Source organism: Gavia stellata, chromosome 25 (assembly GCF_030936135.1).
Source record: "Gavia stellata isolate bGavSte3 chromosome 25, bGavSte3.hap2, whole genome shotgun sequence".
In the NCBI taxonomy this organism is placed as follows: domain Eukaryota; kingdom Metazoa; phylum Chordata; class Aves; order Gaviiformes; family Gaviidae; genus Gavia; species Gavia stellata.
This window is the reverse complement of record NC_082618.1, coordinates 13,144,591-13,161,591: the sequence shown is the minus strand read 5'-3', so window position 1 is coordinate 13,161,591 and position 17,001 is coordinate 13,144,591. Positions and strand designations below refer to the sequence as shown.

Genomic DNA, 17,001 nt, shown 5'->3' with positions numbered 1-17,001 from the left:
AGGAAATCAGATTGAAAGATAGTGGAGTACCCTCTTTTGCTGCATATAGTGACTGTCCTTTGGGAGGAGAAGGGGAGGGATGTGAGAAACACAGTATTCCCTAGGGTTCTTAGGAACAGCTGACTTGGGACAGGGATAAGATGGTGCAGGCATCCCAAGAGTTTATAGAGCAGAAAGGAAGGAACAAAGGAGGAAAACAGGGAGGTGTCAATGAAGATCAGCAAGTACCTGACCCTTAGAGATAAATACCCACTTCCCACTTCTTCCGGTTGAGCTGCCTGGTCAATACCAGTTGAATGAGAGAGGAAGCTCTAGGAACAACATTGAGTCCAGATTTGAATGAAACTGTGTCTCAATCTTCTTTATCTGAGCATGTTTTTATCTCAGATCCAGGTCCCAAACTAAGCAACTGTAATCTTTTCATGAATCAAGACCAGCACTGATAAACTGAGTTTAGAAACCTAAATTTAAAGGCATTCCCAGCACTTTGACTAAAGCAAAAGCTGGGGAAAATCTTAAGCATCATCATGGAAATGAGCAACTTTTATTTCTTTACTTTTTTTTTGCAAAACCAAGCTCCTTCTGTAGAGGTTTTCTTCAGGAGGAGAGCAGGTTTTGTTGGAGTGCATGTGAAATATTTGTTCATGAAAAATGTCTGTGCTGACTCTGCTGAGAAGAAATCAAATTAGTGCCAACTGTGGAAGTCTGCTAGGAATTCAGCTAAAACCAAGCAAAGCAGGTGGCTGTTGCAGAGCAGCAAAGGCGAAGTCCTGCGCTGAATGGAACCTGTAATCTTGAAAGGTAAATTCTGACCTTGTTACCCCCTTGCTCAAGCCATCCTGCCACTGCACACATCGTATTTAAGATAACTCCATCACTATTTTATAAACCATTGGAGGTTTACATGTGTCAGTTCATGCTCTACTGTAAGAACCAGGAGGCCAAGAAGCTGACTGAATCCAGATGTTAGAACCACATATTCACATATCATCACAAACAGCAACATGGGCAGGAAGAATACTGAGTGAGGACAAGACAGAAGATGCCGGCATTCAGATACGGAGGTGGAAAAGCTGTGCAATGCATAGTCAAGATGCAGGAAGGGGAGAGCATGATTGGATGAAATGGGGGAACAGCAGTTTACAATGCTGACCAAGGCTGGGCACTGCTCTCTAAGGGATCAGCATGCACCAACAGAGAGAAGCACAGAGCATGTTCGATTTGGCACATCTTCCAGCTGTTCTCTGTCTCCCTCAATCTATGCTTACAACTCAGATACATTTGGCACTGGGTGGATGTGAGAGTGCTACAGGAATGGCAGCTCTTTCACATAATTTGCCCATGAGCTTCCCCTTCACTGTGCCAAGGAGAAGGTGGACAAAGCTTTGGCTGCTTGCTTTACAGAACTAGTCTGACAGCCAGGCAAAAGGAAGCTGCAGAGAGCCCATCATGCTTGCAAAACCTCCAGCAGGAGGAGTTTTAGATCATTCAAAGAGAGCATTCAAACAAAAACCTCCCACAGCCTGAAATTCAGCTCATGTTAATTGAGCACTAACTGCAGGCCTTCAAGAATCCTTTCTTCCAGTCAGTACTGCTCTGAACATAGCAGAGACCAGAGCAGTATTTACAAATATGTATGTGAGATATGTGGTTTCATGGTCTTTAACTACTGCTTTAAAGACTGTAGGTAAAACTAGCTTTTGGTTGCAGACACCATTTAGAAGCGGGAGATTGTAGTAGCCTTTGGGCTAAATTTTGATACCCTAATGTTGAATAACGTGCTGCTCTTGTTCTTCTTGGTAGTAAGTTTCAAATCAGTTTACAATGGAACTGAAATCTTTGTGTTACAAAGAGACTTAGACATGGGTGGTGACATGAAGCGGAATCAGGAGCTGAAGCAAGTCTCTTGTACCTGAATCCCTTTCCCTGGTTACTAGACACCATTGCTCATATTTGCTGCTGTGCTACCCTAATAAACACAGACATTTTAAAGCATATCAAGAACCTATGATGCAGTAACAGAGCCAAACCCACCTCATGGCTCACTGCCACTGACCTGCCCTGACTTTCTTGCCGTTTCTCAGCTGGTGGCTCTGGGGCTTATTGGAGTTTAACTTGACAAAGAGAGCAGAACATTTTTCTGCTGAGTTAGTGAGCTGAATAGGTTCAATGAAGTGTTCAGCAAGCATAGAGCCAGCTCAAGAGACTGGGCCACTTATTGCTGGGAACAGTAACAGCTGGGACAGGAACAGCCGCACCTTTCAAGACAGCAGTTTCATAGATGAGCTTGACAGAGTTGTCAAACCACACACCAAGTCTTGCAATGTTCCCTTTTGTACTTCAGATACCAGATTCAATGATGTAAGCCACTGTAAAGAGTTCCACTCAGAAGTGGGACACTGCTGCAGACTAGTTAACAAAGGCTGACCTGCATTGTTTGGATTAGTAGAAAGGGACTAGAAATCAAGTCCTCTTGGAACGTAGGAATTCCAGGGTCATCAATCCAGGTGGAAAAATTGGAAAATAAAGATTTTAGTATATATTCAGGTCATTCCCAAGAAGCTGCTTTTCTGATACGTCTTATTCACTACAAGCCAATCATCCCAGTTACTCCTGTTATTGTTGGATAGGAATGCTCTGTGGCAAGGAGGCTTTACAGGTAGGATTTGATTCATTTAATTACAGATATACATATTTTCTGCCTCTAATTCAAATGCTGTCCAAGCACACAAGTACAGTTTGCCTGTTTTAAAGCAGTCCATTTGACCTAGATAACTGCTATTCCCTCTCAAGACAAAAACTCTCCTCACATTCTTTTTAAAGTGCTTTCATGTTGCAGGCTCCATGCAACACCCAGAGGTACAAAAGTTTTAACAAAATTATATTAAACAAGAACTGTAAGACCTATCATACTTGATACTGAGAAACAAAAATGAAAACAACTGACCCAGAGACATTCTAGGACTTAGCAGAAAAAGTGTCTTCTACCCAGGTTTTTGAAAATCACATTTAAAAAAACAACCATCTTGGAACTTACCTCTATGTGATGCTTGACTTAAAAAGATGCCTGGAAGAGGTCTTGTACAGTAATGTTATGCACTGGAAGGTTTACACAGAATTTAAATGGAGTTATTACCAGCATTCAGAGAAAATCAGTGTTTCATTACTTTCCGTTTTCCCTCCAATCAGTACTTTCCATCCACTGCCAGTCCACTGTGTTGCTTTAGGAGTATCTTTCAACTAAGTTCCCAGTGGAGCATCTGATATTTTTCCAAGAAAAGCTTTTGAGACTCTGAACGAACAGTCCTTTCAGTACAATCCCTGTGCCCAACAACTTTCTACATAAAAGCCCTCATTATGAATTTTGAGTCAGTGGGGTTTTAGTCAGTGTGTGTTGCTGATCAGGCTTTCTTGACCTAGAATTGCTATTTCCCGTATAGTTTGCATGAAGCCCTAAAGCACATTCAAATGCTATGCAGGCTGATGACTACAAAAGAAAAAAAAAACACCAAAAGAAAATCACATTAAAAAATTTGATTCGGAATTGCCAACTCTGCAACCTCTCCCTTAGCTGCCATCTCATTAACATATTTGTTCAAAAGCCTTTTCTCTGCTTCATTACATAATTTGTGTTACAAAATCCAGATAAGCACTCATTATTCCCAGGTCTAAAATAATGGCTTGTTGGGCTTCCTTTTTCTTCTTCTTCTTTTATTTTACCCAGAGAAAAATGGGGGACAGAAGGGGCTTGTTTGGATGCGAAATGAACCCCAACAATTTCTGAGTAACATCTGGGACATCTGTTGTGTACAGCATTACAATACGTTACACAAATACTAGTGAATGATTCTTCCCAATACCTCTGCAAAGTAGAAGAATTAATATTATTGTCCCCATTTTACAGACTAAGAAGGTCAGTTCATATTTTCTGCACCTCCTGTATCTCATTGTTCCACACCAGGCAGGGTCTTACATCAGAGAAGAGCCGCTTGTGTCATAGTGCTGTAAGGGATCAGTTGTAGTAGCAGGTACAAGAAATACTAGGCCTTCCATCAGAAAATCTTGAAGATACTGGTATTGGCATTGAAATGAAAATGTGTTCTGTTCCTTTTTCTCTCTGACATATTTCTTCTGAAGTTCCCTGTGTAAAAATGTAGAGCTGTATGACCCCCAGCTGAGGTCCAGCGACAGGCAGGACCTGCTGCTGCACCTGGGGCCTCTACTGCTGTTGGTCAGTCCCAACCATAACAGAGTATCACCAGGGAGAAAGGCAAAGCTGGTTAATGCAGGCTGGAGATTTCACCTTGCACATACTTAGATACCCTGAAGTGGTCCGAGGGTCACTGGGGAAAGAGTGGGGCCTGGGAGTCTGCTGGGGCAAGGCTGAGCAGCCACGCTGTGGGGCTTGGTGAGGTGAGGCTGGAGGAGAAATGCTGCGTTTCTCCCCCATGGTGATGGTGGGCAAATATTTCCTCTCCACTAGCTAGCTGGTTTTGTCTGAGTGGGACAGCATTGCCCCAGGGAGGCCAATGTGGGTTTTTGAGTCTGGATACTACTGTGACCACCACTCCAGAGGTGGAGGGGGCTGCAGCGTGCCCCTGCCCTCCCTGCTCACTGCAAGCCAGCCCTGTGGCCTGGTCGAGAACATTGGCTGTGGTGACATCAGCCAGGCAAGGGCTGTGGCTGAGGGGGCACCAGCCATGGTGAGGTGCAGGGCAGCTGCCAGCAGAGCCTGCTGCCCGCAGGCAGCCCTCCTGGGTTTGGACCGGAGTGCTCGAGGGTTTGTTTCAAGGTGCTTCCTCTCCCTCTCTGCTGGCTCCTGCCCAGACTGTGACCTGTTAGACTGCAATGTTATGGTTATCAGTAAAATACCATGAAAGGTGAGTACACAGGTAGGGTTGCCATGCTCCTTGCAGGTTCCTCTGTGGATAGGTGCTGGTGCTACACCTGCACAACTCACAGCACAGGTGCTGGGCAGGAAGAGGTGATGGGGCCTGAGGGCTCCCCACAGCCGTTACCACTCCAGGTGTGGGGGGCAGATGGTGGCCAGAGGGCTCCCTGTGACCCTTTTGGGGAAGCAGTGATGAAGACAGTGTCCTGCTACCTCTCACGTCCCTGAGGCATGGGCTGACGGCCTGCCACAGCCTGCTGCCTCCCTCCTCAGGGACCCGTGGGCTCACTTGGCTCCTTGGGCATCTGCAGTGGGCATGAGAGAGTGGACATGCCCGGGTGTTGGTGGGTAGAGGCTGGTCAGGTCAGCCAGCTCAGCTGCAGTGGGGCAGAGGAACACCTCTGCCCATGACTGCTTCAGGCAGCTCTGCGCGGCAGTCCTGCCTGCTGCATAAACCAGCTGCTGTAAAGTAAACTTATTTGGGAAAGAAGGAAACTGACACCCCATAGTTCCTCTAAGGACTAGCGAACTAATCTGTATGTGGAACTTGCACTAAAAACTAATACTTGTCTGGCAACACTGCTGTTTCTCCTTTAAAGAATTTTTGGCTAAGCAGCTGTTTGGGGTGGAGTTACTGCAAAGAGGCTTTCAGTTTCATTTTTTTTCCCTCTCTGCTCTTAGAAGAAAGGATATCCAGCAGAATAAAAGGAAAAATAATGACAGAAGAGAGCAGGTTCTGCAAAAACTGGTAAGAGATCTTTCTCCCTCTCCACCCCTACAAAGTGTGTGAATTTCAAGAGTTTTCTAGGATTTTTTTTGATGTTATCTATGTCTCCTGTAACAAGGGGAGAGGAGGAAGAACCACACAGCAGGAGCCATTGAGTAGTAAAAAAAAATATTTTGCATGCATTTTCACATTTCCGGGTTGCTGCTTTCTTGTTACTTTGCTGTGGAGAGGTTTCTTCCATTGCCCTCTCCCATGCTGCATGTTCTCTTTTTACATAGTATCACTGTGGATAATTTTACAGTATCTGGCAGAGGAGTCAGTGCATGGGCCATGCTAAACCCAGCAGCTGCCTCAGTTTCCCCCCATGGCTGATGTTTCTTTCTGTTGCTATATTTGCAGTTAAGTGATAAAATACTCATTTTTTTCAGGGTAATTGGCCATCTCTCATAGAACAGAAGGCTGAAAGGGGCCATGAGGATAGCATAGCTTGGTGTGTCTCAACTAGTAGCTAGGCCATTGGGCAAATTATACAAAGACTGTGAAGCACTGCAATCAAAAAAAAAGAGTCAAACTTAGAAAGGTTAAACATGAGCTTAGCCTCAATTTTATCTGGTCACAAAGGAAAACCAATGCTTAGCCTTGCACAAAGACAGCCTGTGCATTATGTTCTAAAAGGTTGTAGGGGATGCTTTGAATAAAGCAGTTGCTGCACACTGATCAGACTCCTTTGCAGACCTACTTTGCCTAAAATTTCTGATAGATGCCTCTAACCAATTCTTAAAAACTCTGGTGACAGAGATGACGCATTCCCACAGGAAATCCATTCCATTGCTTACCCATCATGATCATGAGAAGTTTCTCCTCATCTCTAAAGCAGGTTTCCTTGAGGCATCTTAACTTCGCTAAGAAAATTAGAAGAGTTCACTGCCCCAGGGCTTTTTTGCTGTGGCTGCTCTGTCTTGGGGCTGGGCTGTTTGTAATTTATGTGGCCTCATCCTGGACATTCCCTCCACATTGAGTGACCAGCAAATATGTCGGGCAGACTAGTTCTGTGGCCCAGACATGATGTCAGAATTTGGAACAAAGACTAGTGCAGAAAGCCCAAACGGCATCAGGTATTCTGCCTCACACATCTCCTTGAAATAGCAGAGCTGGAAAAGTACCTGTCCTTTCAGGCAGTCTTCCTACTCTTGAAGGCCAGAAAGGTTGCATGGGCTTACCTCCAGCTGCCATGTCCTAAGAACCATCACTTTCTTGTGTCAGGAATCAGTACCTCCTGCTGCAGGGTCCTGGGCCCACTGCAGTAAAGGCTTTGAAATGACAGGCATACACCTCACCTCGTGTTGCCTGACGCACTAATGTCTCTGAGCCTGAAGTGAGGGCAGTGAGGCAGACATCCTAAGATGGGTCCCATGGGATCAGCATCCCAGGCCCTGCTGGCAGAGGAAGTCAGACAATCAGCTGGTGTGCATGTCAGTCATCCCAAAGCTGTTTGAAGGGGAGCAATGGAAGTTTTACCCTGCTTAAGGTTTGCACCTGGAAGTGTCTTCAGGAGGTCAGGAGCCCTGTTGAACTGTATCTCAATTCTTGTCACTAATGTTGTGAATACATCAATTATTAAAATAAGTGATTTCCCAGATAAACTTAAGTGGCTCTTCCTGAACCCACTGAGCATGGTGATATCTGTGTATCTCAGCTCAGAGGTGGCCTTCATCTGAACAGAGCAGCTGCTTGGTTGGGCTACCTTAAATTGGTCTGCTGGGAGCCAAAGAGCTGTGAATTTTGTGATGCCTTAGATGACACCCAGGAGAGGTCCCTTCTTTTCTTCCCACATCTGTAAAGAATGTAAACAACAGCTGGAGCTTTTCCTGAAACAATTGTTGGACAAATATACCACGAGCCTCCAGCAGCTGCCCTGTCCTTTTCAGAAGTATTCCTGGTAATATGGCAGAACAGAATGAGTAACAGAATCCAGTCTCTAAATGTCTTGTTAAGATGAATCGGAAAAACAAATAGCTATTTCTTGTTTTTAGGGACAAACTAGTTGAATTGTAACCAGTTGTACTGGGGCTGGCTGGGATGGAGTTAATTTTCTTCATAGCAGCCCCTACGGTGCTGTGTTTTGTATTTGTAGCTAAAACACCAGGGCTTTGGCTCTTGCTGAACAGTGCTTGCACAATGTCAAGGTTTTCTCTTTTTCCCACTCTACCCCCTGCAGTGAGTAAGCTGGGGTGGGCAAGAGTTTGGGAGGGGACACAGCTGGGACAGCTGACCCAAACTGACCAAAGAGATATTCCATACTGTATAACCTCATGCTCAGGAATAAAAACTGCGTTAGAGGAAGAAGAACAGGGTTGGGACAGGTTTTTTTTGCTTCCAAGGTGGCTATTGTTCAAAGACTGGTTGGGCATAGGTATGCCTATGAGAGGTGGTGAGTAATGTCATTTGCTTCACTGTTCCCCCCTCCCCTCTTTCCTTCAAGTTTTAAACTGTCTTTATCTCAACCTGCAAATTTTCTCACTTCCATTCTTCCTACTTCCCCCCCTGTCCTACTGTGTGTGTGGTGGAGTCATGGTGAGTGAGCAACTGTGTGGGTGCTCGGCTGCTGGCCAGGGTCAGCCCACCACACCAGTTCATTTACTCTTCTCTCTTTCCCATTTATGTGCTCGGTAGTAAACGAGATGTGTCTGCTGTCAATTTCTCCCTCCATGAGGCCCACTGCTTGCGGTTTCTCACTCTCTGTCCAGAATGTGACGAAACAGTTGCCCAAAAGGATATGAAAGACCATCAAACAGAAGCACACAAGCAGGTGAGGAATGCTACACGTTCTTCAGGGTTTTCTTGCAAATAGCAAAAAGCTCTGCCAGCCCTGAAGTAGTATGTTCATGGTATTGTGCTCTGTATTAACTAGATTTGAACTTCTGTAATATTTGACCAGAAAATCTGTAAGGGTCTGATATGACTCTTCAGGCCTGGTTACAGCACCTTTTGATCTTATTGCGCACTCAGCTTAAGAGAATAAAGCTTCCACTGTGGCATCTCAGTTTCCTCAGCAATACAAATTACAGATCAGGTATGGATACATACTCCTAGCGCTTGTGAATTATCCAGACCATTCAAGTTAAATGATTTGATTAGAGGAAGACAGACAATACCTGATCTGAAATAAACCTTGCTTGTACAAAGCTATGACATCAATGCACTTTTTTAACAAAACTGAACTGGCAGAGTAAATTTATTAGCTCTTCATATAGTGAGGCAATTGTATTTTTAGTAGAGCATTAAGAACCCTGTAGCGAGAGGTACTATGTTGAAGCATGAATACACAGGCATGACTTTTTATTCTGTCTTACTAGTTTTATTGTGTTAGCAATTCCATTGATTTCAGTTACTTAACAGAACGCATGAGTAGCTCTCGTAGCAAACCTAAAGAAAACTAGCACACCTCCTACATTTTCAGCGGGGCTATTATAATTTAGACTATCTGAATATCAGGCCTATACTTTTAAGTTAAACCTCAGTCAAAATTTTGAATACACACTCTTTATTTCACATCACACTTTGCATTTCACATGGGCACCTTTGCGAACTGGATCCTCGCACAGAATGACACCTTCAGGCAGAATCATCAATGGTTAGGATGAAAATGACAGGAAGATCATCTCAGCAGCTTGAAGTTGTATTGATATATGAAAGCATTAACCATCCTCCTATGCTTCCAATGAACTGCTGTATGTTTTGCTTGCAGGTCAGATGTAATCTTTGTCACCAAAGCATGCAGCAATACCAGTTGGAGCATCATGAGGTAAGTATGGAGCGCAGGACTTTTTACCTTCGAGGCTGACCCCTTTGACCAGCCTCCAAGAGTCACAGTAATGGGTTCAACAGCAAAAACATGTAAATCCCTGCCTTAACCATGTAGGAGTTCCTGGACCGGTCAACAGACGCTTAACCACCTAACTCGTTCTACAAAGGTCAGGGCCTAGCTGGAATTTCTGAGATCGTAGAGTGGCCCAGGAGAGAGGGGAAAGGAATGCACCACCACACTCCTGTCCTGGACCATGAAGAAACTTAAACCTCTCAACAGTTGTAGTGTTTTGGCATACCTTTTCCCCCTTGTAAATAAGTATATCCCATGGTGGTTACCCATCCAGTTGTGATGGGACAGTCTGTTCCAGGAGATAATCTATTACTTTCTCATCCTTGGCACTTCAAGCTGATGTTGTCTTCTCAAAGACGTTTCCGTCCTGCCCCCACACTCATATTACCTGCTTTTCCAAAGGAGTGGTTATACAAAGCAAGAGTCAAGGAAACAGCTAAGGATGAGATACATAAAAGAACTGGCAGAGGCTGGGAAGTGAGAGCAGCCTGTCCATGCTAGCTGTAGTCTAACCATTTCAAGGAACCAAAGCAGTGAAGACACAGCAGGCTTCCCCGGGTGGTGGTAGCTGAAGTATTGGAATTTTCCAGGAGGGCTTGTGCTCTGTTGCTAACCCGTCCTGACCCAGAACATCTATCTGCTCTTGATTCCCATTTTGCCTTATATTGCCTAAATCATCCTAAATCAAAGATAGCCTAGATAGGTGAACCCCTAATACAGCTAAACCAGCATTTGGTTGTGTAGATACGCCTTAAGGAGAGCATTCTTAAACAGTCACTCATTGCTCTCGCCCAATGCCCTCTTTTAGTATTGATTTGCAATAATTTCCTCTATTCATGTGCAGACCAAGGAATGCCACAAACGAGCAATGAAATGCAAGATCTGTGAGCTTGAAATGCCCTTCAACAAGCTGCAGGAACACCTGAACACCTGTGCCAGCCGAACAGAGCAGTGTTGGGAGTGTAAAAAATACATCATGTACAAAGACCAGAACAAACACAAAGATATTTGTCAGAACAGTGGTCTGTCCTATCATAAGGATGTGATCTTTCAAACCAGTGAAGCATCCACTAATGCAACATTTATTCGCCCCACTGGTAAGCAAAATTCCTCATTGTTGTGGACTGGATCAGCTCTGTTAAATCTCAATGAAAATTCTCCTGCCTTCTCTACAATCCTCAGTAATCCAGGCTGGAGGGGATTGTTATTTAACCAACCACAGTGAAAGGGCTAAGTGTTGCTTTCTATTATGCTAGTTATTGTAAAGCCAGAGTGGTTCCACTGACTGGTAGCTCATTGGCCATGTTCTTTTATGCCTCCCTTATATCCTGGAAGTGAAATTCCTTCTGTCAGAAAACAAGTGGAACTTCTTCCTCTTTCTATTTGTCGCACAGGAGAAAATATAATTTAGAATTTGCTCCTACATCGTATATAAAGCCAGTGATGTATGCCTTGATTTCTTGAAGTTGAGAGCAGCTTTATTAGGCCTAAGGTATTGGACAGAGTATGTCCAGACAAAAAATTCATGAATCCTGTCAATGATTCCAGAAAAGAACAGGCATCAGTAGGTGCAGTGGTTGGCAAAACAAGCTATAGAGAACAAAACCCCTAGCAACAGAATTAGCTAGGCCAGGGTAGGAGTGAAGCATCTTGACCCACAAATCATGGGGCAGGAGTGGAATTTCAAATATCCTGAAGTCTGCGAGAAGGTATGGTGGATTGTTTTTGAGTGGTGCCAAAAGCAAAATGTAGTCACAGGACTAATTCCTTCTTGGCCAGTGGAATCAGAATTCTGTGTTTCTCTAGAACCAGTGACCATAAGTGGATGTGAGCAGCCTGTGTAGATGACTAGTGTCAGCACTGTGTTTCTCTCCATTTTTTTTTTCTTCTGAAGGTACTGGTGGCAATCTTTGTCGGAAGTGCAATAAGTCATTCTCAGATGACCAGTACTCCCAACATCTGGTAAGCAGATTTGAAACTGAACAAGAGAATGGTCTGTGCTTAATTTCCAGCCAGGTTATTTCTCTGAAAAGCTATATATTAGGTAAGAAGGGCAGCTTGTCTTGGCTCTTCAAACTATAGTTTCATGATACAATGTAGTCAGCTGAGGCATCACTGTGAGGTGGTGTCCACTGTCCCTCCCAATGTCTCACATCTGTCGCAAATCACAATATACCACACGGTTGGGTGTAATGCCAATCTTCACCTCATTATGCATGCTCTCTTTTAACAGAATAAATGCAGTGCAGCCCATAAGCTGACAAAAGTTCTTGCTGGCCAATCAACTTCAAAACTCAGCAGTGATCCACCACAGTCTTCTTCCTCCCTGGCTCCCTCTTCCTGCTCCGAGAATGCAACGGCATGGAAAGATGTCCGTCCCAAAGGGAAAGAAAGGGACCAGCCATTGACGTCCAAAACCTTGCTTAAACCCCCAAAGAACAAAAAGATTGGCTTTCCCTCTCCCACAAGAGGCAGACTTTCCACATCACTTCAAGCTCTTGAAGACACCCAGTCTTTTGACATGTTGGAGACCTGTGCCCATTGCAACATTCTTCTGCCACTTCCAACCCTTTGGAAACATGAGGTGAGAAGTGTGACACATTGGTGTCGGCCTCCTACATGCAAAGGGCCATACCTACAGAGTCACTACTTATCTCCATACTGCCTGGGGTCCCAGTGCCCATTTCTGGATTCCATAGCTTCTTGAAATGCTGGCCATAGGTACACTCTCTGTGTAAAACATGGAATTTGTTAATTCCATTGACTATTCATGCTAACATCTGTACAAACAAGATCCATTGCCTATAGTCTGCTTGAGTTTTAGGAAAATAATAACCATGACTCAAGCCATTAATCCTGAGAAGTCTTCAGCAACTGTTCTTATTTGCTGAAGGCTGTTACTGTTCCTGCTAAGCAAATAGTATGATTATATCTCAGCTGGATCAGAGATGGAGCTCTAGATAATTTTCCATCCCAACAAAGGGGCCCAGTTGCCTTCCTACTGAATATGATTGCTTGTTGAATATAATGTTAAATTCTCCTCTGATATGACTGTTACTTATTTTTCTAGATCAAATGTCTACGTTTGACATCTTTGAAGAATGCTAGGATGAAACAAAAATCAAGTTATGGAGAAAAAGGTACTGCAGGATTTCAGAAATTTAGAATAGAATTCATCATTCAGGATTATTCTACATGGGGTTAATAGGAACAATGGAGTATTTTGCAGAGGAAGTGCATCTAGAAAAGCTAATACTCAGAATATCACAAAGCTCTTTAGATTCCAACACAGAGTGGGTTCCCATGAGGTTGCATTAAGCAAGCATTGCTTCAGAGCCAGTATGTTTTCAGTCTCCCAACTCAGACTAACACGTATTGTGCCTCTCAAATTATGCTACTATAAACAGTGCAGTACCTTCCCTACTGTAAGCAGAGATAAGCACAGAAGATTTCACAGAACAGATGTTCTGTCCCAGGTCTGTTTGCTCCAACACTGAATGGAGACATAAAGAATAGTTTCAGAAGACAAGAAGTAAAACTATTTTTTCTCTACAGTAAAAATTGCATATTCAGTAGAAGCATTGATATAATTATGCCAGACAATACCTCCAGTTGCGCTTGCACTGATCCATAGGCAGTAAGTCTCTTTGCTCACCCTGCCCCAGACAAGCTGTGAATCTTAACACTTCTCTCTTTGCTAGTATCCCCCTCTGCCTTTCAGTTCCTAAGCAGTATCGTTTCCTCTCAGTCCAATTAATTAAGTGAAACCGAAAGCAGTTGTTCTCGATCTGTCCTTTTTCTGCTTGGTTCAGTAAATGAGGTATTGCTTCTCCCTGCAAAATTTTCCTTTCCTGGTAAATTAAAGAGAGAAAGCACCAAAGTGAGAAATAGGGCGTTTGTCTAGTTTTGAATTACAGGACTCTAGTCTTGAAATAAAAGTAAGTACATGGTAATTACATGGATTATTTGACTTGCATTGTGGTTTTTTTATATTATTCAACTGAGTGATGACATAGGAAGGCTGTAAAACTGAAACTTTAAAAACACTCATAACTGGACTTTGTTTGTTTTACAGAAGACTCTCTCTACAGCACTCATGATTAAATCTGGAAATAGAAGCACATCTTCAGATTGAAGCTTCAGCTCAGCTTTAGCAAAAGGCACTGAAAATGCAATAGCTTTGTCGACAAAAAAAAGTGACTTGCTACTCTGGATCAAGAACAAAGAGTGACTCAGATTTTTATTCCTTATGAAGAGAGGCATTTAAAAGGTTTCACCAGAAAACTGTAGAAGTGATGGGGGCTCAGCAGCTGTTGTCATTGCAAATATTTCTATGTAAGTGTGCCTTAGGAATGTACTTTTCCCACTTGCTTCAGCAGGGAGAGCAGCTTATTTAAAAATGTTTGTTCTGGGGGAGAGAAGGAAATAAGGAATTCAGAATTCCTTGTCATGTTGAGTGTCACCAATCCCCCTTGCCCTCACTGAGAGCTGAGACCTTAGTGTTTTTCAGGGTATGGCCCAGTGAAATTAAAAAACATTAAATCCTGCTCTCCTTCACTTCACGGAACCTAGGGCTAGCAAAAACATCTTTGTCTTGGGGAGATTGCAGACACATCCAAAGGATAACTGAGGGTGTTCATCTTCTGATATACAAATGGAAACTGTTGGAGCCCAATGGTGGAAAAGTTAAACATGAAGAGTGAGTGGATGCTTTATGCTAATGTCTGTGAACATTTGTGAAACAGCCTTTGCTGCTTGGCATCTTACATCAGTAAACACTAAAACGTTAACAGAACAGTTTTACTACAAGGTGCCATTTTCCTCTCATCCACCTTTAGCAGTGCTCAATCTTACAAGCTGATGGCTGGAACTAATGTGCATATGCTGACTTATAATTTGAGTAACATCTTACTTCTCAGCTCCAAACCTGTTGATACCTGCATCATTTATGCACAAACACACATGGGATGCGAAGGCAGGCTGAGTTCATAAACTCTCTCAGCGATTCAGCAAGGGCCCAGGCTCATTTATGCATATCTTAGGCATATCTATATGGGCAGGACTGAGCTGGAATGCACCAATGGACGTTCCAAGAGTAGATACTTCCAGCCTTGTAACCACTGGGCTAGTGCCAGTGTTGTGAGTGGGACCGTGGCTGGTCATAAGGCCTGATGAGCGTTAGTGACTTCTGAGGCTCCCTTAACCTTTGCAGCATAGAGACTGTTTGTAACAATCAACAGCTTTTCCTACATGTATTCAGACCTCATTAACCTGAATCTGAAACTGTGCTACTGGAAGGCCAAGAGTGCATAACTTCACTCCCTGTCTGTCCCAGATGTTTTGCCGATCAGTGTCTAGTGAATTGCATTTGAAAGCCTGCAGGAGTACTCTGACCACGTTTAAGAAGGGATTTTCAAATACAATCTAAGACAGCGCTCTCACTGTGGTTTATTTTAAGCTTTTAAAAAATTGTTCTGAATTTCTGGTAAGCAGGTCTAACATTGAACATGGTGCTATGAAACAGAATTTTCTGTATTTGGGGGCAGAGGAAAGGGCTGTGAAAGCATGTCCCTTAAAGCTGTATCACTCTATGAATAAATTTATCCTCTTTCAGTCTGCACTGATTAGACTTTCACATAGTTTAGTATTCTTATTATTCTTTGATACACATCAGAGCAATGGACTGGATGGATCTCCACACAAGCATAAGCGATCTCACTCTGTTGTGTATTTTGGGGTCTGTACAGGTTCCAGCAAAGCCGGACTTATCAGGCCTCCCAGGAACTCTATTGTTCTTTGAAATCTGTTTGAAGAGGGCTGGTAAACATAACATGGTCTGAAAAGAGTCACAGTAAATGAGTAAAACAAGTTTGGAGACAAACTGGGCAGGCAGCTTATGCTCCACAATCTAAATGTTTATACAGAGAAAGACAGGAAACCCTTTTCATCCCTTTTAAAAAGGAACTTTGAAAGCTTTGCTGCCCAAACGCAAAGGAAGATGCTTTGCACCTAGAAACAGCCCAATTTGCCAGACAGGACAACAAATGGGCAGAGGCGGGCAGGGAAGGGGCTGGTGCTTGCACCAGCCCTGTTATGACAAGTCAGCTGCAGACTAACGCATCCCTCCGTCATGGGTTAGCCTGACAGCACAGGACAGCCATGGGGTCACATCTTGTACTGCGAGACAGGAACCAAAGTGGCTGTGTCTGAAAAGTGTCACGAAACTTGCATTAGAGCACGAGGCCAGCTTTATCCTTACGACCCTTCTTTTGGGAAGGGGGGGTGGTGGGAAGGCCTAGCTTATTGAAGAAGTGGCATTTCCTCGCCGCTAAAAACCACAGCGGTGCTTATTTCGGCAATCTGTGCTGCAGTGTCCTCGTGTGGCTGTTGGTGGTACTGGCGAGAGCCAAACGGCGTCGTGGCCGGAGACCTGGGCCCCGCAGGCGAGAGGAGAACCGGGGGCTGCCTCGCCAGCGAGGACCTCCTGCTGCCAGGCCGCACAGCAGCACTCCGTGGTTACGCTGTCGCTCCGTGGCTACTCAGGCTTTGGCACTGTTACCATTCAGTAATCAGTAACTTCAGGCTCCCAGCTGGGTTAAAGACAACAGCACCTGGATAAGGAGACCAGCAAGCCAAGTGTCCAAGGACTGGAGCACTCCTGCAGTCTTCCTGTGGCATGCTTTGGTGCCCTGTCTGCCGATATGAGAGCTAGCTGCTGGGAGTTTGTCTCAGCAAGAAGAGAGCCACTTGTGAGCCCCCGGAACATAGGAGCCGAATGAAAATACCTCTCTGAAGGATCTTGAAAACACCCGAAAACAATCTGACTCCTTCCTTCTCCCAGGGTGAGAAAATGGCTGTTACAGCTACATCGGATGTTACCCTGGTCCTGGAGGTGCTGTGCTGACCCTATTCAGCAAGGCGACCCCTGTCCCCAAGCTCTGTGAGCTCCCTGGGGACAAAACAAGGCTATTCATTTTTGCAGAAAGGCCTCCTTCTAAATCGCCGAGCTCTAGAGGGAGGGTAAAGGACCTGTCCATTTGCACAGACAAAGAACTGTATATAAACATCAGTGGCCTACCCTTGCTGCAAATCTCAGGTTTGAGGGATATGGAAAGGGTAGCACAAAGTTAAGGGTGAGAAGCAAGCTTCCTTTCTCTGGTTGGTTTCAAAATTCCCCAGATTTGTAATCCAGTTTGGTGTGACAGTGGAAATAGCTTTGGTCACTAGATGGCAATAAAGAATCAATGTGTTCTTCCCTGTTCAACAGGGTAAGTTTGTACGAGCTTGGCCTAGATTTGCCCTGGGAGAAATAACTGGAAGGTAGTAGAGAAACCATGTAAGTAAGTGTGCAATCATTCTGCTTGGTAATGAGGATCTGTTTTGCTATTGTCTGTTTCTTAACAAAAATTAGATAGGATGTATTTACTAAGCAGAAAATTATTATCAGATTAAAAGTATAATTCTGAGTAAGAAAAGGAAGGTCAGCCTCATCAGGACAGGTAC

At 44.1% G+C, this 17,001-nt stretch overlaps 1 protein-coding gene across 1 annotated transcript; it reads left to right on the top strand.

Annotated features, from left to right (window-relative positions):
* The first annotated feature begins 5,607 nt into the window (after positions 1–5,607).
* XAF1 (XIAP associated factor 1) lies at positions 5,608–15,045 on the top strand. The gene is made up of 8 exons (XM_009819208.2): positions 5,608–5,639; positions 8,292–8,427; positions 9,367–9,423; positions 10,343–10,595; positions 11,393–11,460; positions 11,732–12,082; positions 12,569–12,638; positions 13,574–15,045. The coding sequence occupies exons 1-8, from the start codon at positions 5,608–5,610 to the stop codon at positions 13,600–13,602; spliced, it is 996 nt and encodes a 331-aa protein (XP_009817510.2). The 3' UTR covers positions 13,603–15,045.
* Positions 15,046–17,001: the final 1,956 nt, after the last annotated feature.